The 25,948-nt window shown below is 45.0% G+C and overlaps 1 protein-coding gene across 2 annotated transcripts in view; it reads left to right on the top strand.

The window, feature by feature from the left end:
- The window catches only part of LOC138285390 (sodium channel protein type 2 subunit alpha), a 666,155-nt gene that overhangs the window by 367,220 nt on the left and 272,987 nt on the right, over positions 1-25,948 (top strand). For both annotated transcript variants that reach the window (XM_069225263.1, XM_069225264.1), the window contains exon 12: positions 305-511. In XM_069225263.1, the coding sequence (XP_069081364.1) occupies positions 305-511 (207 nt within the window). The remainder of the gene's footprint in view (positions 1-304; positions 512-25,948) is intronic.

The following is a 25,948-nucleotide window of genomic DNA, read 5'->3' as shown; positions in this document are numbered from 1 at the left end:
AAGAGTGGGGATGGGGTCGAGGGAGTTCATTAACATTTAGATTCAATTTCTTTTGAATTTAATTTATTTTGAGGACTCATGCAGCAGGCGCCATCAAGGACTTTGTCAACCCCAACTCCCATTTAAATTTAGATTGTTTTAGGGAGTGTAAGTATTACCGAAAGTACAAGAACATATTTACTTTTGAATCGCCTTGCTCTGTACCCTGAAGTAGAATATAGCAAGACAATAAACACTGAAATCAGAGATATTCCATGTAGTGGAACATATATTAATGTGTTAATATTTATTTTATCTTCCCCAGACATTACGGGCTGCTGGCAAAACCTACATGATCTTTTTTGTTTTGGTGATTTTTCTGGGCTCTTTTTACCTGGTGAACTTGATCCTGGCTGTGGTTGCCATGGCCTATGATGAACAGAATCAAGCTACGTTAGACGAGGCGAAACAGAAAGAGGCAGAATTTCAGCAGATGCTAGAACAATTAAAAAAACAACAAGAAGAGTCGCAGGTAATATCACAAGCAAAAGAAAATGTGTGTGTTTTTATACTGTGTGGCTAGTAATTTATATTATTGCCACATTTGTATGAAGCAAAAAGTGAATATAAATGTCAATACAGATGAAATATTAATACTCCTAGACGACTTTAATGGGGCCATCCATTGAATTTTGGAGCAGTATGTCTCCAAAGCCAAGCTAATCTCATCAATCAAAGCAACATTTTAGAATGCCTATTGTTGGTGATTGTTATTGATGCAGAACTGGAAAAAGAGAATTGTTTTTTCCCCTGCGTGACCACATTACTTTTGCACTTTTCTACTACGGTATATTGAAAGCTGCGAATGGCATTCTGGTGTCCCTCCTTTTGCAATAGCTTGCCAAAACTAAAAGTTTGACCAGAGATTACAACCTAAACATGTATATTTTATGTTGATTAGTGTGCACTATTCATTATCTGTGAAATAACAAATAAGAAGACAGCTTGAGTGGCAGACGGAGATGGGAGAGAGAAAGATAGACAAACGATAAGGGAGAGAAGAGAGTGGGAAATGAACAGAGTCAAAGTAAGATAGAAAATGGAGAAGCAGAGGAAAACGAAAAGAGAGATACAAATATATCCTTGTCCTGTGGTCATACATTGCCACTGTAGTTTATAGTCACTTCGTGATAAAGCATGAGTCATAGTGGATTTAAATGTCACCAGGAGACGAAGGTGGTGTTATTACATCATAAGAAACCTAATAGCTATTGCAGAACATAAATGGCTTCCCGTTGGTTAAAAACCTTTGGTCAATGGAGCTGCATGATTCCTGTTAACTATATAATGTAGTTTACACACATAATTGCATTATCTGGATTATAGGATACCGTTAATGATTATGCAACAAAAGTAGCCAAAAAGGTAGTCTGCTGATTTGGTGACAAATGCAGCATGGGTTGAATTGGGAAATTAGAAAATCATAAAGATGCCATTATCACTTGGACATTTGTACTTAATTAACTGAATTTGGCGGTGGGTCTATTGAGAAATCTTGCTTAATTGCTTCCAGAGCAAAAGCTGGTGTCCTGCCAAGCCATAACTGCCCTGCATTTCAGTCCAGAAGCAATTAGCAAAACTGAAAAGGGGAGTAGAGTGCAGCAAATCGTAAAATCCACCCACACCAGATAAATATGAAAGTGTAAGCAGATTGCAAACACAAACTGTGGATGCGATTTCACTCATAGGAAAGAGCAAAATTCATTACGCATATAAAGCATGTTATGAGATATGTCAATTATTACTTTCCAAACAGGCGTAAAAGTGTCTAATTTTTACTGTTCGTTGCAATTTTTTTTAAAAATATCCTTCTAAGTTAATTAAGGTCCTCATTACAGTTGGGCTACCATTAGGGAATCCTCTCTCTGCTTGCTGCAGCAGTAGATATTTCGTACATCATGAACACAATGTCAATTTTAGACACCAAATACATGGACACGGAGACAATAAAAACCTGCAAATTGATTTTAGTTTAGAAAGCCTCCAAACAAGTTTATGTATTAAGAGTAAATATGACCAAATATGCAGGGAAGGCCCTTCTTTAGATTTCTTTTATTTTTGATCTCTACCAAGATTGCACCCACCTCAAGTGACACAAACTGGTTGGTTGGCTATGTGGCCTGAGCTGGTGTCCATGTGGGATTCTCACCTCCACCCACCTTGCCTGCCTGTTCAGCGTGACTTTTTCAATATCCTTGAATACTTCAGTCCGGATATTGTCACATTGCCTTTGCCATCTTGGCGGTCATATTTATGCCTACTGGATGGCTTTTTAGGTTGGTGCAAATCACAACAGCAGCACAGATTGAACAAATGGTCAATTCTTTCACTAACTAGTGGGCTCTCAGTTCTGCCACTCACTAGTTAATGTGCATTGCAAACCTATATATTATACCTATAGCATACTACACGCTGCTCTTCTGACTAAGCTTGCCTTGCTCCTCCCTGCTTTACCACCAAAAGCCATCACAGTAGTCAGACAGTGGTCAGTTTATTTCTTTGTTCAACTAAACTGTACAAAAGGCTAGTGCGGCCGGCAGCTTTAGGAGGGAGGGGGGCGGGCGGGAAGCACACACACACACACACACTCATTCTTTCACACACAGACACGCACACACATCCATTAACAACACTCATAACATTCAAACATGCACGCACGCACCAGTCATTTTAAAAGTTCACACACACACACACTCATTCTTTCACATACGCGCACACATCCATTAACACTCATAACATTCAAACATGCACGCATGCACCAAACATTCATTTTAAAAGATCACACACTCATTCTTTCAAATACACACGCACGCACATCCATTATTAGCACTCAAAACATTCAAACATGCATGAACGCACCAAACATTAATTTAAAACATCTCACACACACACTTACCTTCAGCAGCGAGATCCCAGGAGGGTTGGGACTGTTGTCTTCCCTCATTGGCTGACCTTAGGTCAGCCAATGAGGGAAGGCAGCCGTCCCAGCCTCGTCACAGAGTGGAATGGGGTCAGTGAGACTGCTGACCCCACCCCACTCTGTGACGAAGTGTCACTAATTTACACTCGCCCTGGGCGCTTCAGGGCTTAAACCTGATGCGCCCAGGTCGAAGTCAATGGGTGACGCTTTCCTCGTCACCCAGGGGAGGGCCTCAAGGCACATTTGCTGAGCCGAGGAGGTCCCACCCATAGAAGCTGTGACCTCCTCAGCCCAGCAAAATTCAGCTCAGGCAGCCAGGAGTCTGTGCAAATCGCGCATGTCTCACTCCTGGCCGTCTGAGCTGAAAATGAAGAGTGTCTGTCAGGCTCACCTTTGTTCAGCCTGACAGACGGTCTTCATGAGGGGCAAAAGGTGGGGGGACGTGGCCCCTCCACCCTAAAGGATGGGCCGCGCCTGCAAAAGGCCACTTGGTACAAAATCAGATGTATACAGTACATCTTGGAGTTTTAACTTTCTTTCCCTCAACCACAATGAAGCCATCACCAAAAATTATCTTTCCCTGCAGAACATCTCAACACAAATAACAACGAAAGGTGAAAGAGTAGTGGTAGGGGGTAGAGCTGAGGGGGGAGGGATTGGTGTTGTAGCAAAGTTCTCTGTAATCAAGAATTTCAAAGCAAGCAGTGTCACCAAACAACTGAGACTCAAGCATTCCACTTTCCTTAGATGTTGCATATATCCTGCTCCAGCAGCCTCTAAATATGGGCCAACTCTGAATTCGGATTTAAATCCACCAGTATCTTGCCACTAGGCATGTCATCATTGGCTTCTGACACTGCCCGGTAGCTGGGCGTGTTGGACTTATACCTCCTGGCAACTTAAAAAAACTTCTCTCTTTGAAAACGTTAGTTGGTATATGCTGGAGGAGGACCAGTTTGTGTTGTACAGTGAAAGAATACCACTGTTTCCCTTTGTGGTCGATATCTACTCCCAAGATCTGAAGCCGTTATTAAATCGCTACATGTAACTCTTCTGTAAGTTCAGAGCACAGACGAGGTAGCATCACTGTCCAATCTAAGGTGAAAGCGTGTCCAGTGAGGGAGGATGATGTTCTGCAATTGCATGCCCTTATGGTTTAAATGTACATTTTAAATAGTAAATCTAAGCCTTTTCAGGAGTTTCCTCAAGTGCATGTGACTGGGTTCTGATCTCTGAGAGAGGCTGGGGATGTTCCACAATCTGGGACATGGTGATACGCCTCAGTGTTTTACCTTCAACGACTATTGGTGGATTAAGTTAGTAACTCATGAGTAGCTGTTTCTGGTTTGGGAGCCACATTTAGCAAGTATTTGGGGTCTTTTACCCAGTAGGCATTTTCGATAGTGCTGTGTGTCCTGTATTTGACCTTACTTTCTGCAGTTAGCCAGTGAAGAGCTTTCATACAATGATTGATGTGGTCCCACTTATATTGGTTAAAGCTGCTTTCTGCTTTTGTAATCTATGGAGCCTGTCCATGATTGTTTTGGCTAGGCCAGTGTGAATGATGGTAAGTAATCCAGATTGTAGTAGGCGAAGGATTGTCAAATTCCCCCTTTTTTTTGGGGGGGGGGGGAAGTGAGAGTGAGACTAATTTGCAGATTAAGGAAATGTGAGTTGAGCCTTTTAACAGCTTCTGTGGTTTGTGGAACAAACATTAATTCACAGTCAAAGAGGTGTCCTAAATGTCTGTCTTGAATAGTGGACAGTCCCAAAACCTGGAAACCAGATGAAGGGTAGTGAGATTAGCTAACATATTCTCAATACAGTGGCCTCGTTGTTGGTATCCTTCATTCACAGGTAACTCTTCATTCATTCATCATAGGACATTGTTGAAGTGTAAAGTGATAATGTTTGTGTTGTCTGGGGTTGTTGTATAGGCATAAGTAAATTTTGCTGCTGTCTTGCATACATTAAAAAATGTACATCACATTGCTTGCAAAGCTCTGCCAAGGCTGATGGGGGACACTGCAGTTACCAGGTGAGCAGAAGATTCTTCTAGTCTTATCTTGACTTTTTGACTACAGTTGGCTAGAAAGGATTAGACTAACGGTAGGACAAAGTCCACTAATCTTTTCCATTTTCATAGCCTGGCCTTTATGTTTGTGTGGCCAGTGGTGGTGTATACCACAGAGACGTCTGGGAATTTGAGGGCTGTTTTCATGTCTCTATCCATTGACAGGAACATTTTGACAGCACATAAACAGCTATAGTAGTAGTTTCAATGCCCTTCCCAGGTTTAAATTTATCATTGAGGACATCATGTGGTTCTGCCTTCTCTTGGAACTGTCTTAATACCTCCTTTTCTAGGATCTTGCTAAAAAATTTTTTTTTATTGTATGCCTATAGTTAGCCAATATATTGGAATACACCTTTGTTTTTCTAACCAGGCAGATTCAGCCGTCCACATTCTCATAGCAAAATAGGACACTTTGGTCTGTCTTTTGATTGTTATTCTTCAAACTGTTCTTTGTTTGGGCGACTCTTGCAGTGTTGGCATTCTATCTATCTATCTATCTATCTATCTATCTATCTATCTATCTATCTATCTATCTATCTATCTATCTATCTATCTATCTATCTATCTATCTATCTATCTATCTACCCATCTCCTCTGCTTCCTCCTTTCAACTACTCCGAAGAGAGCATGATAGTCGCGAAGCTTGAAAATAGTTTTATTGCACAGTACTGAGAAATACAAAATTGGAAGTAGAGAGCAGACAAAATAGAGGTGATAAGACGGTAGCGCTATCAGCGGTGCACCACTGATGGTCGGGTGCCAAAAGCAGCTTTCAGTGAATAGGTGAATACGTCTGTTTAAATGTAACATTTGACACAAAAAAACACACAGAAATGTGCCAGTTCTAGTTAACTCAAGAAACTATTACTCGCAGCCCTGCCATAAACAGTGTTGCCATCAATGATGTCATTTAAAGTTGTCATCATTGATGTTATCAATGATGTCATAGAACATGTCATGATTTTTGTAATGTATGAGGTCATAAGCAATGCATTGCAAGGGTGCATTATAGCCTCTTGCATTAACCCCGTCAAGCCCACTCAAGCACCTCAAGCATCTTTTTAAATTTTAATTTCAAGAAAACGGCTGAAAGGATTTACACCATATAACTACCAGCACACTTTCTGAATAAAGGTCTAACTTTTTGCCAAATTTGGTATAATTCCATTCAGATGTTTTTTTCAATCGGAATTAAAATGGGAAATCTCTCTATTAGGGCCCCCTGCTTATTCTTGACCCCTGCTTGATGAATCAGCAGGTACCTTTCCATAAAGGAGCCAAAATAGCTGAACATATTTGGAAAGGTCTGTGCAGATTCGTCAGTAGGCACCATATTCATTCAAGAATCAATAAATGCCTGAACTAACTATAGCTGCACTGGCACTAGCACTGATATATATATATATATATATATATATATGTTCGATGGCATGTGTAGCTGCAGATACACATGCTGTGCACATCCCGCCATCTGGTGTTGGGCTCGGAGTGTTACAAGTTGTTTTTCTTCGAAGAAGTCTTTTCGAGTCACGAGACCGAGGGACTCCTCCCATTTCGACTCCATTGCGCATGGGCGTCGACTCCATCTTAGATTGTTTTATTTCCGCCATCGGGTTCGGACGTGTTCCTTTTTGCTCTGTGTTTCGGGTCGGAAAGTTAGTTAGAATCTCGGAAAAAACGTCAGTTTTGTTTGCGTTTGGTATCGGGTTAGCTACAACAGATCGACACCGAATTTTGAAGAGCTCCGGTGGCCCTTCGGGGTATTTTCGATCCCCCGTCGGGGCCTAGTCGGCCCGGCCACGTGCGACTTCAAGGCTGATGGAACGGACCCCATTCCGCTTCTGTCCAAAATGCCATAACAAGTATCCGTATACGGATCAGCATCTGGTCTGTAACTTGTGCTTGTCCCCAGAGCACAAGGAAGATACTTGTGAGGCCTGTCGAGCGTTTCGGTCCAGAAAGACGTTAAGAGACCGAAGAGCCAGAAGACTGCAGATGGCGTAGACGCCGACAGGACAAGAGGTTTTCGAAGAGGAAGAGGAAGCTTTCTCTATCCACGAGTCGGACTCGGAAGAGCTCGAGGCCGAAGAAATGCCCAAAACCGTGAGTAAGACGTCGAAACATAAGACTCACGAGAAGTCAACAAAAGCCCAGGGGACGCCACCGCCAACAGGCCATGGCTTAACCCAAAAAATAGGTGACCGAGCCAAGGCACCGAAAAAGGGCACGCTGGTGTCGAAGTCATCCGACTCCGGTCGAGATACCGCCACACAGCAATCTCGGACCCTAGACATCGGCTCAGAGAAATTTCGGCACCGTGACAGCGGCACCGAACAAATTCGGCACCGAGAAACCTCCACGCCGAAAATTACAAAGGTTTCTTCGGAGCCTAAAAAGAGATCCGAAAAAATTTCGGTTCCGAAACATCCAGCCTCGGAGCCGAAAACAGGTTCCTATACAGAGGAACAAGGATTGTCCTCGCAAATGCAAAAACATAGATTTGGAGAGGAACTTCAAGCTGTAGAGCCAGACTATACTCAAAGAAGGCTCCACATTCATCAAGACACAGGGAAGATAACCACTCTTCCCCCAATTAAAAGAAAAAGAAAACTTGCCTTTCAAAAAAAGGACAAGGAGTCACAGGCAAAGGTGGCAAAGAAAACAACTCCACCACCGTCTCCACCACCATCAGTGCACACATCACCAGTAGCAACTCCACCACTCATGCACTCGCCGACTCATACTGCCATGAGTCAAGATGATCCCGATGCATGGGACCTTTACGATGCTCCAGTATGAGACAACAGCCCAGACTCGTACCCTGCCAGGCTGTCCCCTCCTGAGGACAGTACATCTTACACACAGGTGATCGCAAGGGCAGCTGCTTTCCATAACGTCACCTTGCATTCCGAACCAATTGAGGATGACTTTTTGTTTAACACGCTATCCTCCACTCATAGCCAATACCAAAGACTACCTATGCTCCCAGGAATGCTAAAACATTCAAAACAAATCTTTCAGGATCCTGTTAAAGGCGGAGCCATAACTCCAAGGGTGGAGAAAAAGTACAAGCCACCGCCAACAGATCCTGTTTATGTTACAACCCAGTTATCACCGGACTCAGTATTTGTCGGGGCAGCTCGTAAGAGAGCAAACTCTCATACCTCGGGGGACGCACCACCTCCAGACAAAGAGAGTCGCAAATTTGATGCTGCGGGCAAAAGGGTTGCAGCACAAGCAGCAAACCAATGGCGCATTGCCAATTCACAAGCACTTTTGGCAAGATATGATAGAGCGCACTGGGATGAGATTCAACATTTGATAGAACACTTACCCAAGGAGTTCCAAAAAAGAGCACAACAATTGGTGGAAGAAGGACAAAGTATCTCTAATAATCAGATACGGTCTTCAATGGATGCAGCAGATACGGCTGCAAGGACAGTAAATACTGCAATAACAATAAGAAGGCACGCATGGCTGCGCACGTCAGGTTTCAAGCCGGAAATTCAACAAGCCGTGCTAAATATGCCATTTAATGAACAGCAGTTGTTTGGGCCGGAAGTCGACACTGCTATTGATAAACTCAAGAAAGACACTGATACGGCAAAAGCCATGGGCGCACTCTACTCCCCGCAGAGCAGAGGCACATTTCGCAAAACACCTTTTAGGGGAGGGTTTCGAGGACAACCTACAGAAACCACAACATCTCAAACAAGGCCCACTTACCAAAGCCAATATCAGCGGGGAAGTTTTCGGGGGCAATATAGAGGGGGACAATTCCAAAAAAATAGAGGAAAATTCCAAAGCCCCAAAAGTCCTCAAAATAAGCAGTGACTTACAAGTCACACATCCCCATCACATAACACCTGTGGGGGGAAGACTAAGCCAATTTTACAAACATTGGGAGGAGATAACAACAGATACTTGGGTAATAGCAATTATCCAGCATGGTTATTGCATAGAATTTCGCAAATTCCCTCCAACAGTCCCACCGAAAACACACAGTATGTCAAAACAACATATAAATCTTCTAGGATTAGAAGTTCAAGCATTGCTCCAAAAAGAAGCAATAGAATTAGTACCAAAACAAGAACTAAACACAGGAGTTTACTCACTGTACTTTCTGATACCCAAAAAGGACAAAACTCTAAGACCTATACTAGATCTCAGAATATTAAATACATACATCAAATCAGACCACTTTCACATGGTTACATTACAAGAAGTAATCCCACTGCTCAAACAACAAGACTACATGACAACACTGGATCTAAAGGATGCATATTTCCATATACCAATACATCCTTCACACAGAAAGTATCTAAGGTTTGTATTCCAAGGGATACATTACCAATTCAAAGTGTTGCCATTCGGAATAACGACTGCACCAAGAGTTTTTACAAAATGTCTAGCAGTAGTAGCTGCACATATCAGAAGGCAGCAAATACATGTGTTCCCGTACCTAGACGATTGGTTAATCAAAACCAACACGCAAATACAGTGTTCACAACACACAAATTATGTCATAGAAACCCTACACAAACTAGGTTTCTCAATCAATTACTCAAAGTCACACCTTCTGCCATGTCAAACACAGCAATACCTAGGAGCAACAATCAACACAGTAAAAGGAATTGCCACTCCAAGTCCACAAAGAGTCCAAACATTCCACAATGTAATACAAGCCATGTATCCAAACCAAAAGATACAGGTCAAATTAGTAATGAAACTCCTAGGCATGATGTCCTCATGCATAGCCATTGTCCCAAACGCAAGGTTGCACATGCGGCCCTTACAACAGTGCCTAGCATCACAGTGGTCTCAGGCACAGGGTCAACTTCTAGATCTGGTGTTGATAGACCGCCAAACGTACATCTCGCTTCAATGGTGGAACAGTATAAATTTAAACCAAGCGCGGCCTTTTCAAGACCCAGTGCCACAATACGTAATAACAACAGATGCATCCATGACAGGGTGGGGAGCACACCTCAATCAGCACAGCATCCAAGGACAATGGAACATTCAGCAAAGACAGTTTCATACAAACCACTTAGAACTGTTAGCTGTGTTTCTAGCGCTGAAAGCATTTCAACCCATAATAACCCACAAATACACTCTTGTCAAAACAGACAACATGACAACAATGTATTACCTAAACAAACAGGGAGGAACACACTCAACACAGTTGTGTCTCCTAACACAAAAAATATGGCATTGGGCGATTCACAACCACATTCGCCTAATAGCACAATTTAGAATCAGTTAGCAGACAATCTCTCTCGGGATCACCAACAGATCCACGAATGGGAAATTCACCCCCAAATACTGAACACTTACTTCAGAATGTGGGGAACGCCACAAATAGATCTATTTGCAACAAAAGAAAACTCAAAATGCCAAAACTTCGCATCCAGGTACCCACAACATCAGTCTCAGGGCAATGCACTATGGATGAACTGGTCAGGGATATTTGCGTACCCTTTTCCCCCTCTCCCACTTCTTCCATATCTAGTAAACAAGTTGAGTCAAAACAAACTCAAACTCATACTAATAGCACCAACATGGGCAAGGCAACCTTGGTACACAACACTACTAAACCTTTCAGTAGTACCTCATGTCAAACTGCCAAACAGGCCGGATCTGTTAACACAACACAAACAACAGATCAGACATCCAAATCCAGCATCGTTGAATCTAGCAATTTGGCTCCTGAAATCCTAGAATTCGGGCACTTAGACCTCATACAGGAATGTATGGAGGTCATAAAACAAGCTAGAAACCCTACCACTAGACACTGCTATGCAAATAAGTGGAAAAGATTTGTTTATTACTGCCATAATAATCAAATTCAACCTTTACACGCATCTGCAAAAGAGATAGTAGGATACTTACTACATTTGCAAAAATCTAACCTAGCTTTCTCTTCCATTAAATACATTTTACGGCAATTTCAGCTTACCTACAAATTACGCACTCAATTTCATTGTTTAGGATACTAGTCATAAAAGCGTTTATGGAAGGCCTAAAGAGAATTATACCACCAAGAACACCACCAGTTCCTTCATGGAACCTCAACATCGTCCTAACACGACTCATGGGCCCACCTTTTGAGCCCATGCACTCTTGTAAAATGCAATACTTAACGTGGAAAGTTGCATTTTTAATTGCCATCACATCTCTAAGAAGAGTGAGTGAAATTCAAGATATTTACCATTCAAGAACCATTTATTCAAATACACAAAAATAAAGTTGTTCTACGGACCAATCCTAAATTTTTACCAAAAGTAATCTCACCGTTCCACTTGAATGAAACGGTAGAATTACCAGTGTTCTTCCCACAGCCAGATTCTGTAGCTGAAAGAGCACTACATACATTAGACATCAAAAGAGCACTAATGTACTACATTGACAGAACAAAACTAATTCGAAAGACAAAACAACTATTTATCGCCTTTGTTAGAAATGGGGTCCTTGGTTGACAGTCAGGTTACCCCCTGTTCAAGCAAGGACCCTCACTCTAGTTAGGATAAAAGAGAATCACCCTCAGCTAACCCCTGCTTACCCCCTTGGTAGCTTGGCAGAGCAGTAGGCTTAACCTCAGAGTGCTGGGCGTAAAGTATTTGTACCAACACACACAGTAACTTAATGAAAACACTACAAAATGACACAACACCAGTTTAGAAAAATAGGAAATATTTATCTAGACAAAACAAGACCAAAACGACAAAAATCCCACATACACAAGTCAAGTTATGATTTTTAAAAGGTTTAAAATAAAAAGAGTCTTTAGGTAGTTGTAACAACACACTAGCGCTGCTAGCGTGTAAATGTACCTGGTTTGCGTCAAAAATAGCCCCGCACGGGCGGTGTGCGTCGAAAGTAACCCTGCACGGCTGTGTGCGTCGAAAACAACTCGGCACGGCGGTGCGCGTTGAAAAAGCCAGCCACACGACGATCCGAAAGTCCCGCGGCGCAGGGTGCGATCTCTCAGCCTCCGTCAGCGATGCTGCGCGTCGTTTCTCCTGCTCCGGGCGTCGGTTTCTCGGTCGCGTTTCCTGCGGCGTCGTTTCTCAGCTGCGGAACCGGCGTCGCGTCGTTTTCTCAGCCGCGATCGGATTCGCGTCGATCTTTTCTCCGCACGGCGCTCGGTGCGTGTATTTTTGTCCTTAGGCTGCCAGCCTCTCCTTTCAGGGTCCCAGGAACTGGAAGGGCACCACAGAGCAGAGTAGGGGTCTCTCCAGAGACTCCAGGTGCTGGCAGGAAGAAGTCTTTGCTATCCCTGAGACTTCAATAACAGGAGGCAAGCTCTACATCAAGCCCTTGGAGATTTCTTCTTCAAGATGGAAGGCACACAAAGTCCAGTCTTTGCCCTCTTACTCTGGCAGAAGCAGCACTGCAGGAAAGCTCCACAAAGCACAGTCACAGGCAGGGCAGCACTTGTTCCTCAGCGATCAGCTCTTCTCCAGGCAGAGGTTCCCCTTGATTCCAGAAGTGTTTCTAAAGTTTGTAAGTTTGGGTGCCCTTCTTATACCCATTTTAGTCTTTGAAGTCACCTTTCTTCAAAGGGGACTCACACCTTCTTGTGAAATCCTGCCTTGCCCAGGCAAGGCCTCAGACACACACCAGGGGGCTGGAGACAGCATTGTCAGAGGCAGGCACAGTCCTTTCAGATGAGAGTGACCACTCCACCCCTCCCTCCTAGCAGAGATGGCTAATCAGGAATGCAGATCACACCCCAGCTCCCTTTGTGTCACTGTCTGGTGTGAGGTGAAAAACAACCCAACTGTCAACTGACCCAGACAGGGAATCCACAAACAAGGCAGAGTCACAGAATGGTTTAAGCAAGAAAATGCTCACTTTCTAAAAGTGGCATTTCCAAACTCACAATCTTAAAATCAACTTTACTAAAAGATGTATTTTTAAATTGTGAGTTCAGGGGTCCCAAACTCCACATGTCCATCTACTCTCTAGGGGAATCTACACTTTAATCATATTTAAAGGTAGCCCCCATATTATCCTATGAGAGAGAGACAGACCTTGCAACAGTGAAAACGAAATTGGCAGTATTTCACTGTCAGGACATATAAACCACATTACTATATGTCCTACCTTATCCATACACTGCACCCTGCCCTTGGGGCTACCTAGGGCCTACCTTAGGGGTGCCTTACATGTAAGGAAAGGGAAGGTTTAGGCCTGGCAAGTGGGTACACTTGCCAAGTCGAATTTACAGTGTAAAAATACACATACAGACACTGCAGGGGCAGGTCTGAGACATGATTACAGAGCTACTTATGTGGGTGGCACAACCAGTGCTGCAGGCCCACTAGTAGCATTTGATTTACAGGCCCTGGCACCTCTAGTGCACATTACTAGGGACTTACTAGTAATTCAAATATGCCAATCATGGATGAACCACTTACATACAATTTAAACAGGAGCACTTGCACTTTAGCACTGGTTAGCAGTGGTAAAGTGCCCAGAGTAACAAAAACAGCAAAATCAGAGTCCAGCACACATCAACAACCTGGGGAACAGAGGCAAAAAGTTAAGGGAGACCACGCCAAGGATGAAAAGTCTAACACGTGTCCCCCCCAGCTAAAAGTGGGGAGCAACTACCCAACCTCATGGGAGTTCTCATCACTAAGGCGGAAGAACCTGGACAGACCATCAGCATTGGCGTGTTCTGTACCGGGTCGATGTTCCACCGTAAAGTCCATCCCCTGTAGGGAAATGGACCACCTCAACAGTTTTGGGTTCTCACCCCTCATCTGCATTAACCATCTGAGGGGTCTGTGGTCGGTCTGAACTCGGAAGTGAGTCCCAAACAAGTAGGGTCTTAGCTTCTTCAGTGCCCAGACCACAGCAAACGCTTCACGTTCTATGGCACTCCACCTACGTTCCCTGGGTAGTAACCTCCTGCTAATGAAGGCTACGGGTTGATCTAGGCCCTCTTCATTCAGCTGTGAGAGTACTGCTCCAATACCATGCTCTGAGGCGTCTGTCTGTACAACAAACTCCGTGGAGTAGTCAGGTGCCTTCAGCACAGGTGCTGTGCACATGGCAGCCTTCAGGGCATCAAAAGCGTTCTGGCAAGCCTCTGTCCAGATCACTTTCTTGGGTTGCTTCTTAGAAGTCAACTCAGTTAAGGGGGTAACAATGGTACCATATCCCTTAACGAATCTCCTATAGTATCCTGTGAGACCTAAAAAGGCTCTCACTTCAGTCTGGGTCTTGGGAGGCTCCCAAGCCAGAATCGTGTCAATCTTAGGCTGTAGGGGTGCCACCTGGCCACTCCCCACCTGGTGTCCTAAGTACACAACAGAACCCTGCCCTATTTGGCACTTGCTCGCCTTAATAGTGAGGCCTGCCTTCTGCAGGGCCTCTAACACTCTCCAGAGGTGTTGCAGGTGTTCCTCCCATGTGGAACTAAACACAGCAATGTCATCCAGGTAGGCGGCACTGAACTCATCCAGTCCTGCCAACACCTGGTTGACCAACCTCTGAAAGGTGGCAGGGGCATTCTTCATCCCAAAGGGCATCACATTGAAGTGGAAGTGCCCATCGGGGGTAGAGAATGCTGACCTCTCCTTTGCCCCTTCAGTTAAGGCAATCTGCCAGTACCCAGATGTTAAATCAAACGTACTGAGGTACTTGGCAGCTCCTAACCGATCAATGAGCTCATCAGCTCGGGGGATGGGGTGTGCGTCAGTCTTGCTGACCGCATTGAGACCCCGGTAGTCCACACAGAACCTAAGTTCTGGAGTGGCACCAGGAGCAGTAGCCTTTGGGACCAAGACCACTGGGCTGGCCCAAGGACTGCTGGAGTGCTCAATAACCCTCAGGGCTAACATTTTGGAGACTTCCTCCTTAATGCAAGCCCTCACCCTGTCAGTCACCCTGTAAACCTTATGTTTAACAGGTGTACTGTCCCCGGTGTCCACATCATGTGTGCACAGGTGTGTGACTCCTGGGATCAGGGAAAACAGTGAGGCGAACTGTCCCAGCACGTGGCGACAGTCCCTCTGCTGGTCCTCAGTCAGGGAGGGGGAGAGGATCACTCCCTCCACAGACCCATCTCTCTCTCCTGCAGACAGGAGGTCAGGAAGAGGCTCACTCTCTTCCTCCACCCCGTCATCTGTCGCTAGGAGCATGGATAGCTCAGTTCGCTCAAAGTGTGGTTTGAGGCGGTTGACATGTAGGACCCTCAAGGGGTTCCTGGGGGACTGCAAGTCTACCAGATAGGTGACCTCGCTCTTTCTTTCCACCACCTCAAAAGGCCCAGTCCACTTATCTTGGAGAGCCCTAGGCTCTACTGGTGCCATGACCCACACTTTTTGTCCAGGCTGAAACTCAACCAGAGTGGCATTCTGGTCGTACCACCGTTTCATGTCCTCCTGGCTTGCTTCTAGGTTCTCCTGAGCGAGACTCCTGAAGCGGGCAGTCTGGTTTCTTAATGCCAGCATGTAGCTAAATACATCCTGGGGTGGTTTACTAGGAGCTTTCTCCAAAGCCTCCTTCACCAGACTGAGCGGTCCCCTCACAGGGTGGCCATAGATGAGCTCAAAGGGGCTAAAGCCAAGTCCCTTTTGAGGCACCTCCCTGTAAGCGAACAGAAGGCATGGCAAGAGGACGTCCCACTTACGCCTCAAGGGCTCTGACAGGCCCTGAATCATGCCTTTCAAGGTGCGGTTGAATCTCTCAACCAGACCATTACTTTGGGGGTGGTAAGGGGTGGTGAACTTGTAGGTTACCCCACACACCTTCCACAGAGACTTCATATAAGTGGATATGAAGTTTGTACCCCTATCAGATACTACCTCCTTGGGGAACCCCATGCGGGTAAAAACCCCCATCAAGGCACGTCCCACCACGGGGGCGGTGACCGTCCTTAGAGGAATAGCTTCTGGGTACCGTGTGGCATGGTCCACCAAGACCAGGATGAACCTGTTGCCCATGGCTGTCTTGGGATCCAGAGGCCCCACAATGTCAATTCCTACCCTTTCAAAGGGAGTACTGACTACCGGTAAAGGGTGGAGGGGAGCTTTGCATTTCCCCCCACTCTTGCCACTTGCCTGACAAGTCTGACAAGATCTACAATAAGCAGCTGACTGCTTGTTCATCAAGGGCCAGTAAAAGTGGGAGACAAGCCTCTTATAGGTCTTGTCCTGCCCTAGATGCCCTGCCAAAGGCACATCATGAGCCAAACCCAGTAGGAAGGTCCTGAAGCCCTGGGGTACCACCAGCATACGAGCTGACCCCGGCTCAGGAACCTTAGGCTCACTATACAGGAGGCCATCCTCCCAATAAATCAGGTGAGTACCTGGCGCCCCGCCAGCCGCCTGGGCTGCAGCCTGCTGCCGCAGTCCCTCAAGAGTAGGGCACTCCTTCTGCGCTGTGCAGAATACTTCCCTGGTGGGTCCCCCTTCCTGCTGCCACTGCGACAGCTCGGGGACCTCCCCCAGTTCAGCCACCTGTTCCCCTGTAGGTTCCGGGGCATCACCCTCAGGCTCTGCCTCCTCCCGGACCGTGGGAACTTCTGGGGCGGGTTTCCCGCGCCTCCTGCCTTTCCTCTTCTTGGCGGTCCCCTGGGCCACTGTTTCAGGCTCCAGGGGCTCTTGACTACCCTGATTGGCTGCCATAGACCGGGTGGATACGCATACCCACCCAGGCAGACCCAACATCTCCAAGTGAGACCTGTGTTCCACCTCCTTCCAAGGGGAATCTTCCAGGTCGTTGCCTAGCAAACAATCAACAGGCATGGTTGGACTCACAGCTACTTTCCAGGAACCTGAGACCCCCCCCCATTCAAAGGGAACCTGCGCCACTCTGCAGAGGCGCTCAGAATTGTCTACTGCAACTACTTGGTGAAGTACCCGGGGATCAATCTGCTCTTCAGACACCAGGTGACTCCTCACTGTAATCACACTGGCTCCAGTGTCTCTTAGAGCCTCCACCCTCTGTCCATTGATGGTCACCCATTGCCTGTACTTCTTAGTGTTATCAGGCACTAGGTTTCTCTGGACCATCTCACTGTCCCCTAGTGAGACAAGGGTCATTTCTGCTGGTTCCCACCCACCTGAAACCAACTCCTCCCCAAGCGCTACACTGGCCAAACCCTGGGACGGTGCACCAGTGGGTGCCGGTGTACTTTTGGGGCATTTGGGGTCCCCCCTCACATGACCCACCTGGTCACATGAATAGCACTTACGTAGGGGACCACCTGCCATTGGCTTCCCTCTGGAGAACCATGGCCTCTTTTCACTGGGGGGTTGGGAATCCTTGCCCTGGGAATCAGTTTGGGGCCCTTTAGAGAACTCATCCTGTTTGCCCTTACCCCCCCCTTTCGTCTGAGAGGGACCCTGCCCACCCTTGGCGTGGTCTCCCCCATACCTCTTTTGGACCCTGGTGCTCTCCCAGCGGTCCGCTTCCTGTGCAAGCTTCCTGGGGTCAGTCAGCTTGCTGTCAATGAGGTGCTGGCGCAGCTCTGGAAAACATAAACTGTACAAGTGCTCCCAAGCAATTAAATTGTAAAGCCCCTCATACGTGTTTACCTTACTGCCCTTCACCCAACCATCCAGTGACCTGCAATAAGAATCAACACATTCCAACCATGTTTGGGATTCCTTTCTCTTGTAGGATCTAAACTTCTCCTTGTACTGCTCAGGGGTGAGACCATACCTGGTAAGTAAGGCCTCCTTCATGGCAGGGTAGGTGAGACTCTGAGCATCCCCTAAGGCCGTCAGTGTGTCCCTCCCCTCTGCCTCAAAATGCTTCCACAGGGCTGCCCCCCAATGAGCTTCAGGGACCAGGTTCATGTGGAGAGCTGACTCATAACCCTTGAACCACAAGTAGATATCATCCTCCCTCTTATAATCCCTCACAAGGTCTTTTGGGATGTGTACCCTTCTCTCAGGCTGCACTGTAGAATTGCTGCCACCATCCCTACTGGACTGACTCCTCTGATCTATCTCTTTTAAACTGAGCTCATGAGCCATGTTTATCTTCCTTTCCTCAAGGGCCAGCTTTCTCTGTTCCACCTCAAGGGTCAGCTTTCTCTGTTCCCCCTCTAGACTGAGCTTTTTCAGCTCCAACTGGTACTCCCTCTCTGCCTGTCTGTCCTGTAACTCTCCAGGTGTCAGACTCTTGGAGGACACACTGCTACCTGCCCTGGAGATCCTCCCCTGAGACATAGCAGGCCCACCCACTACATCAGTGTGAGTGACTTGCAACTCCTCTTCCCCCTCTGGCTCCTCATCTGTGTGCCCCTCAGCTGCTTTGGCTGTCACCCAGGCCCTCAGCGCCTTTTGCAGCTCATCCTTCTTGGATGAGCTCTTAATGGGACAGCCAACATTACTACAAAACTGCTTCAACTGAGCCACTTTGTAGCTCTCCAATTTCTCTAAGTCAAAAGCAGCTTCAGCTAGGGCATCTCCAGACTGAGACATGATGAGAGGTTAAAAAAGTATGCACAGTTCCAAAAACAGAAAAGCAAGTTCTCAAATGAAGTTTCAGCAAAGTCAATCACGGGATCAGCGAAAAAAAAAGAAACTGAATGTAGAGAAAAACAGTCCAAGTAAAAACAAAAATCACAAGACTAGTAGTATGTGGTCACGTAGTGGTCTGAGATCAAAAACAGTAGTGTACACTTAATTACTGTATGTCAAGTACAAATACAAGTCCAAATCCCGACCGCTGGTCACCAATGTTAGAAATGGGGTCCTTGGTTGACAGTCAGGTTACCCCCTGTTCAAGCAAGGACCCTCACTCTAGTTAGGATAAAAGAGAATCACCCTCAGCTAACCCCTGCTTACCCCCTTGGTAGCTTGGCAGAGCAGTAGGCTTAACCTCAGAGTGCTGGGCGTAAAGTATTTGTACCAACACACACAGTAACTTAATGAAAACACTACAAAATGACACAACACCAGTTTAGAAAAATAGGAAATATTTATCTAGACAAAACAAGACCAAAACGACAAAAATCCCACATACACAAGTCAAGTTATGATTTTTAAAAGGTTTAAAATAAAAAGAGTCTTTAGGTAGTTGTAACAACACACTAGCGCTGCTAGCGTGTAAATGTACCTGGTTTGCGTCAAAAATAGCCCCGCACGGGCGGTGTGCGTCGAAAGTAACCCTGCACGGCTGTGTGCGTCGAAAACAACTCGGCACGGCGGTGCACGTTGAAAAAGCCAGCCACACGACGATCCGAAAGTCCCGCGGCGCAGGGTGCGATCTCTCAGCCTCCGTCAGCGATGCTGCGCGTCGTTTCTCCTGCTCCGGGCGTCGGTTTCTCGGTCGCGTTTCCTGCGGCGTCGTTTCTCAGCTGCGGAACCGGCGTCGCGTCGTTTTCTCAGCCGCGATCGGATTCGCGTCGATCTTTTCTCCGCACGGCGCTCGGTGCGTGTATTTTTGTCCTTAGGCTGCTAGCCTCTCCTTTCAGGGTCCCAGGAACTGGAAGGGCACCACAGAGCAGAGTAGGGGTCTCTCCAGAGACTCCAGGTGCTGGCAGGAAGAAGTCTTTGCTATCCCTGAGACTTCAATAACAGGAGGCAAGCTCTACATCAAGCCCTTGGAGATTTCTTCTTCAAGATGGAAGGCACACAAAGTCCAGTCTTTGCCCTCTTACTCTGGCAGAAGCAGCACTGCAGGAAAGCTCCACAAAGCACAGTCACAGGCAGGGCAGCACTTGTTCCTCAGCGATCAGCTCTTCTCCAGGCAGAGGTTCCCCTTGATTCCAGAAGTGTTTCTAAAGTTTGTAAGTTTGGGTGCCCTTCTTATACCCATTTTAGTCTTTGAAGTCACCTTTCTTCAAAGGGGACTCACACCTTCTTGTGAAATCCTGCCTTGCCCAGGCAAGGCCTCAGACACACACCAGGGGGCTGGAGACAGCATTGTCAGAGGCAGGCACAGTCCTTTCAGATGAGAGTGACCACTCCACCCCTCCCTCCTAGCAGAGATGGCTAATCAGGAATGCAGATCACACCCCAGCTCCCTTTGTGTCACTGTCTGGTGTGAGGTGAAAAACAACCCAACTGTCAACTGACCCAGACAGGGAATCCACAAACAAGGCAGAGTCACAGAATGGTTTAAGCAAGAAAATGCTCACTTTCTAAAAGTGGCATTTCCAAACTCACAATCTTAAAATCAACTTTACTAAAAGATGTATTTTTAAATTGTGAGTTCAGGGGTCCCAAACTCCACATGTCCATCTACTCTCTAGGGGAATCTACACTTTAATCATATTTAAAGGTAGCCCCCATATTATCCTATGAGAGAGAGACAGACCTTGCAACAGTGAAAACGAAATTGGCAGTATTTCACTGTCAGGACATATAAACCACATTACTATATGTCCTACCTTATCCATACACTGCACCCTGCCCTTGGGGCTACCTAGGGCCTACCTTAGGGGTGCCTTACATGTAAGGAAAGGGAAGGTTTAGGCCTGGCAAGTGGGTACACTTGCCAAGTCGAATTTACAGTGTAAAAATACACATACAGACACTGCAGGGGCAGGTCTGAGACATGATTACAGAGCTACTTATGTGGGTGGCACAACCAGTGCTGCAGGCCCACTAGTAGCATTTGATTTACAGGCCCTGGCACCTCTAGTGCACATTACTAGGGACTTACTAGTAATTCAAATATGCCAATCATGGATGAACCACTTACATACAATTTAAACAGGAGCACTTGCACTTTAGCACTGGTTAGCAGTGGTAAAGTGCCCAGAGTAACAAAAACAGCAAAATCAGAGTCCAGCACACATCAACAACCTGGGGAACAGAGGCAAAAAGTTAAGGGAGACCACGCCAAGGATGAAAAGTCTAACAGCCTTTCAAAAACCTCATACAGGAAATCCAATTTCAAAACAAGGCATTGCTAGATGGATAGTTAAGTGCATTCAAACCTGCTATCTTAAAGCTAAAAGAGAACTGCCTATTACACCAAAGGCACACTCAACCAGAAAGAAAGGTGCTACCATGGCCTTTCTAGGAAATATTCCAATGAACAAAATATGTAAGGCAGCAACATGGTCTACGCCTCATACATTTACCAAGCACTACTGTGTAGATGTGCTAACTGCACAACAAGCAACAGTAGGTCAAGCTGTACTAAGAACATTATTTCAAACTACTTCAACTCCTACAGGCTGAACCACCGCTTTTGGGGAGATAACTGCTTACTAGTCTATGCACAGCATGTGTATCTGCAGCTACACATGCCATCGAACGGAGAATGTCACTTACCCAGTGTACATCTGTTCATGGCATTAGTCGCTGCAGATTCACATGCGCCCACCCGCCTCCCCGGGAGCCTGTAGCCGTTTAGAAGTAGATCTTAAACATTTGTACATTTGTAAATATATTACTTGAAACTTTATTATGTACATACGCATTCACTCCATTGCATGGGCACTATTACTAGCATCCACAACTCCTACCTCACCCTCTGTGGGCAAAACAATCTAAGATGGAGTCGACGCCCATGCGCAATGGAGTCGAAATGGGAGGAGTCCCTCGGTCTCGTGACTCGAAAAGACTTCTTCGAAGAAAAACAACTGGTAACACTCCGAGCCCAACACCAGATGGCGGGATGTGCACAGCATGTGAATCTGCAGCGACTAATGCCACGAACAGATGTACACTGGGTAAGTGACATTTTCCATATATATATATATATATACACACAGAAAGACTGGGACTGTGGGGAGGGGCTACGACTCACATGATGCACTTCCCCTCCCTCAGCAATGGTAATAAATAGCTTATTATACTTTGCATATATGGTTTATGCCATCGCATTTGGTTCTTGTGTATGTTTTTTAACAAAATATATTTAAACAACACAAGAATGCAAGGAGATTAATTTATTTGGCAACATAAAACCCACTTAAGCGGCCTCATGATTAAAAGGAGAGTTGTTTCTGTGTGTAAAGCAATTGCAACAAGCAACCTCTGCATGAGTAAATAGTACATATGTAGTATGTAAAATACATGATATTTATTATGTTGTTGAGTGTGTGCTGACTCCAGAGAGGCCTCTGCATCAACAATACTAATAAATAGCATATTACACCCTTGGCTTCTGCATTTGCAATTTAGACATGTCATTTTGTCATGTGTATTTGTTTTTCCTAAACATGTACTAAAACTAGTATTCAATGAATTGAACGTGTGCTGTTAGGAAAAATCTCACTGCAGAGGCCTTGTAATTATTAGGAGAGTTACCTCCATGTGAAATGTAATTGTAATATGCAGTCTGTGAGCCAATTTTGGACCACTGTCTCATGTTAGTGAACACTGGCTCAGAGTCTGCAAACCTGCAGCAAAGGGTCTGGCCTTCCTCAAAGATCTCTGAAAAAGTGACTTCTTCATCACCTGGGCCATATTATTTTCATTCAATTATGTCGAAGAAGGTGTACCATTCCTTTGACTTTGCATCACAAGCCACACACATATTGTTTTTATTTGTGGTGTTGCTATTATTATATGTATATGTGGGGCACGAGATGTAATCACTAGCTAGCAAGTGCCTTTGAAAGTAAGAATTAAGGTACAGTGACCTCTCCTGCCAACTGACTTTGTAGTTGCACAGCACGCATCTCAGCAGTGCAGTTGGTACATCAGATATGCTGCATTGTTTTTCAATAAAGGTGAGTTGTAGTGTACGAGCATTAATGTGAGTTTAATTAATTAAATGAACCAGGGGTGTGGCCTGTGTCTTCGAAAGATGGCTGCCTGAAGCAGATGCTCTGTGCAACCAATCGCTTCCGTAGCTCGTCACACACCCGTACGCCACCCTGGATGATCCCCTAGAGATTATTGAGGATTATATCTCCACTGTGCCATATGAGCCTGGAGCTGCCCAGGGATTATCCCATTCCTTACCGATCCATCTTTATCAGAGTTTGACGTCAGGCAATAAAAATGGCCACTGAAACTGCAGCTGGCATGTAATACTTATGCAGGGTTACCATGATGTGTATAGTGACTATGTAAGGCCTTTTGTGATTGATGTATTCAGTGGCACCTTCCTGGTTGTTTTTTTGTGGTCTACTACATGTTATGGCATGAAGGTCAGGCAGCTCTTTAATAGACACAATAGCTGCCGACATGGATAGTGCTGTCTCAATAATGTCATTTAACTTTCCAAGTTCTTCAGTGTGCCACAGCTCATGGGCCTTATCTAACTATGGCTGCTCCTTTGGGCTGGTGACTTATTCTCTATTAGACTTTTTTTTCTTCACCTTTATGCTGTTCAATATTGAGATCTCTGTTGTGCCTCTAACTATACTGGCAGGCGTCTGGTTCTGGTTCTCAAGAAGTCACTTCTGGTGTTAACTGAAGATGCATTTAAACAGTTGGAAAATCTTTGGTGCTGATCACTTATTGGATGCCTGGTATCTGACTCACATTAAGGGTCCTTGATCCTATTTCCACTGATATCTGATATGGTGGTTTCAGGGAGAAAGAAATGAGAGACAACATGTATGCAAAAGTGAGTCAGAATTGACCTGAATCCTCACCTCCACTACTGGACTCTCCACTAACACTTAAATCGGACCACTCAACCAAGATGGATCTTATCCTTGAATGCCTCTTAACATTACACAACTTGAATCAAAGCATGAAGCAAATGCAGATATTATGCATGTGGAAATTTAGGGTTCAAGGAACATTTTTAAAGATCTAGCCAGTAGGACTGAGTATGAATTTTGTATCAGTTGTGTGAGGGATGAGCAAACAAAAAGTCAAAAACTCCCTGACTCCCTAAGTGCCAAAGTCACTGCTCTATCGCTAGATCTCACTGACTTGGAAAACAAGAACCCCAGATGTAATCTATGAATATTTGACCTCCAGAAAGGAGTGGAACATTCAGCAAACTGTGGGGAATTCCTGGACGTCTAGATCCCACGCACGTTGGGAACTTATTTTCAAAAAGGGCCCACAGAGTCCCATCTAGTAATCTCTCTGCCGTACCTGTGAAGGCTGGGAAATTTCCCAGGGTCATGATATTCAGGGCTCAGAGATACAAACACACTGAGGAATTCCTGCAACACATGAAAAAGAACCAACAAATAAGTTTGGAAGGCTCCAAGATCAGCATTGCGCAGGACTTTGCGAAAGACACTGTTTGTTGCAGAGAGGGCTTTCTTGCCCTACGGAAACATCTTTCTGACCTCTCAATACCACACTTCTGTGTGGGGCTGTCAGGATTTAAGATCACTTTTAATGACACACCGGGTTCTTTGAAGAACCTTCCGACCTTCAGGAGTTCTTAGCAGGAGTAAAACTTTCTAATGTGGTTTACTTACTCAAGGACAAGAACCCGAAGCATGTCCCTTTCATGACCATACTTGTACTCAGACATCTAGTTCAAGTTACTAATACACCTGTTGCTGAGAGTTCAGTTTTTGACTTTCTCGATTTATGCTAATATTTGAAATATGCATATGTCTTGTTTCTATGCTCAGTGTGTTTCTCCATTCCAAATCTAGGCAATTGGTTTGTCATATCTATGATACTTGTGCAATACTTTATTCCTTCAACAATGCTTTTCTTAAACTCAGTTGGGACAAAAAAAAATTCCACTATTATCACATACTAATGCATGATTTGCTCTCCATTAGCTCTGTTATAAGAGATTTGTGGTAGTAACTGCTGTTCTTTCCTATTCTCTTGCCATAGATATCTAAGTTGATTATCCAGTTTATGTACCTCGGCTCACAACAGCTGTGTATGCTTATGTTAAAGTTTTACTATTTTGCACCCATTTCCTGGTTAAAGTTCTTTTATCCAGATGTTACATGGTTAAGCATCCGTTAAAATTCATATGCTGTATTGCTGTAAGAGCCACTCAGGGCACTCTCCACCCTTGTTTTTTTGTTGTTATCAGTGTGTTTAGAGGGTTTTGTGGCCCCTATTGGGGGAGTTGGTAGGGGTAATTGTAGTGGTTGTTTCCTTTGTGTTTCTTTCTATCTTACTTCTGCTTTATCAGTTTTATACATGCTCTTTTAGCTCCTTGTGCTGTTCCTGCCTGATATGCTTGCACCCTCAGTTCTGCTAATACACCTGATAGTAAACCAGTATTTCTGCTTATAAACATGCCACCAGCAGGTTCACACATAAAAGCTGCAGAATCTGGGCTTCATTTACATTAACCTGATTCCTTCAATAAAAGTGCTGTCATTAAATATAAAAAGTTTGAAAAATCCAGTCAGATGAAAAAACATATTGGTTATTGCTATATACTTAGAGGTGATATTATCCTTCTTCAAGAAACTCGAATTGCCCCTAGAGACTGGAGAAATTTAACTACTCTTGGATTAATAAGTGTTTTACCTATCCTGCATCCAAAAAGAAGAATGGGGGTATTATCTTATACGCCAAACCATCCAATATTATGGCATAATTATAATTTAGGCAAATGGGTGGTTGTCTCACCACAGAAGGAATATTTTGACTTTTATGTTGTCAACATCTATGCTCCACACAATATGGCTTCTCCTTCTGGTCCACCATTATTCAAGTTCTCTCAGACCTTCCTCAAAATAAAGGTGTCATTTTGAATGATTTTAACCTTCCAATGGATTGTTCCTTAGATAGGATGTCACATGTGAAGTTTAGACCGTCAAACTCCTGTATAAAAAATTATACCAACCAGACTGTGCTATTGACTTAGCTTCTTGCAATAACTTCTTGAATAAGCTCTCCCTTCCAATGCTAGATAAAGATCCAAAATAGTATCTTAATGCACCTGTAACACAAAGAGACAACGTAAAAGCCATTCAAGGTCTAAAAATAGGGAAATCACCAGGGCTAGATGGGATCACAAGCACATTTTACAAAAGATAGTCCTCATCCATCCTCACACCTCTCTGCAGTCTCTTTTCATGCTGTGCTAAA

This window comes from Pleurodeles waltl, chromosome 3_1 (genome assembly GCF_031143425.1).
Source record: "Pleurodeles waltl isolate 20211129_DDA chromosome 3_1, aPleWal1.hap1.20221129, whole genome shotgun sequence".
Taxonomy (NCBI): domain Eukaryota; kingdom Metazoa; phylum Chordata; class Amphibia; order Caudata; family Salamandridae; genus Pleurodeles; species Pleurodeles waltl.
The sequence above is the reverse complement of the archived record's forward strand: the minus strand, read 5'-3'. Positions and strand labels throughout refer to the sequence as shown.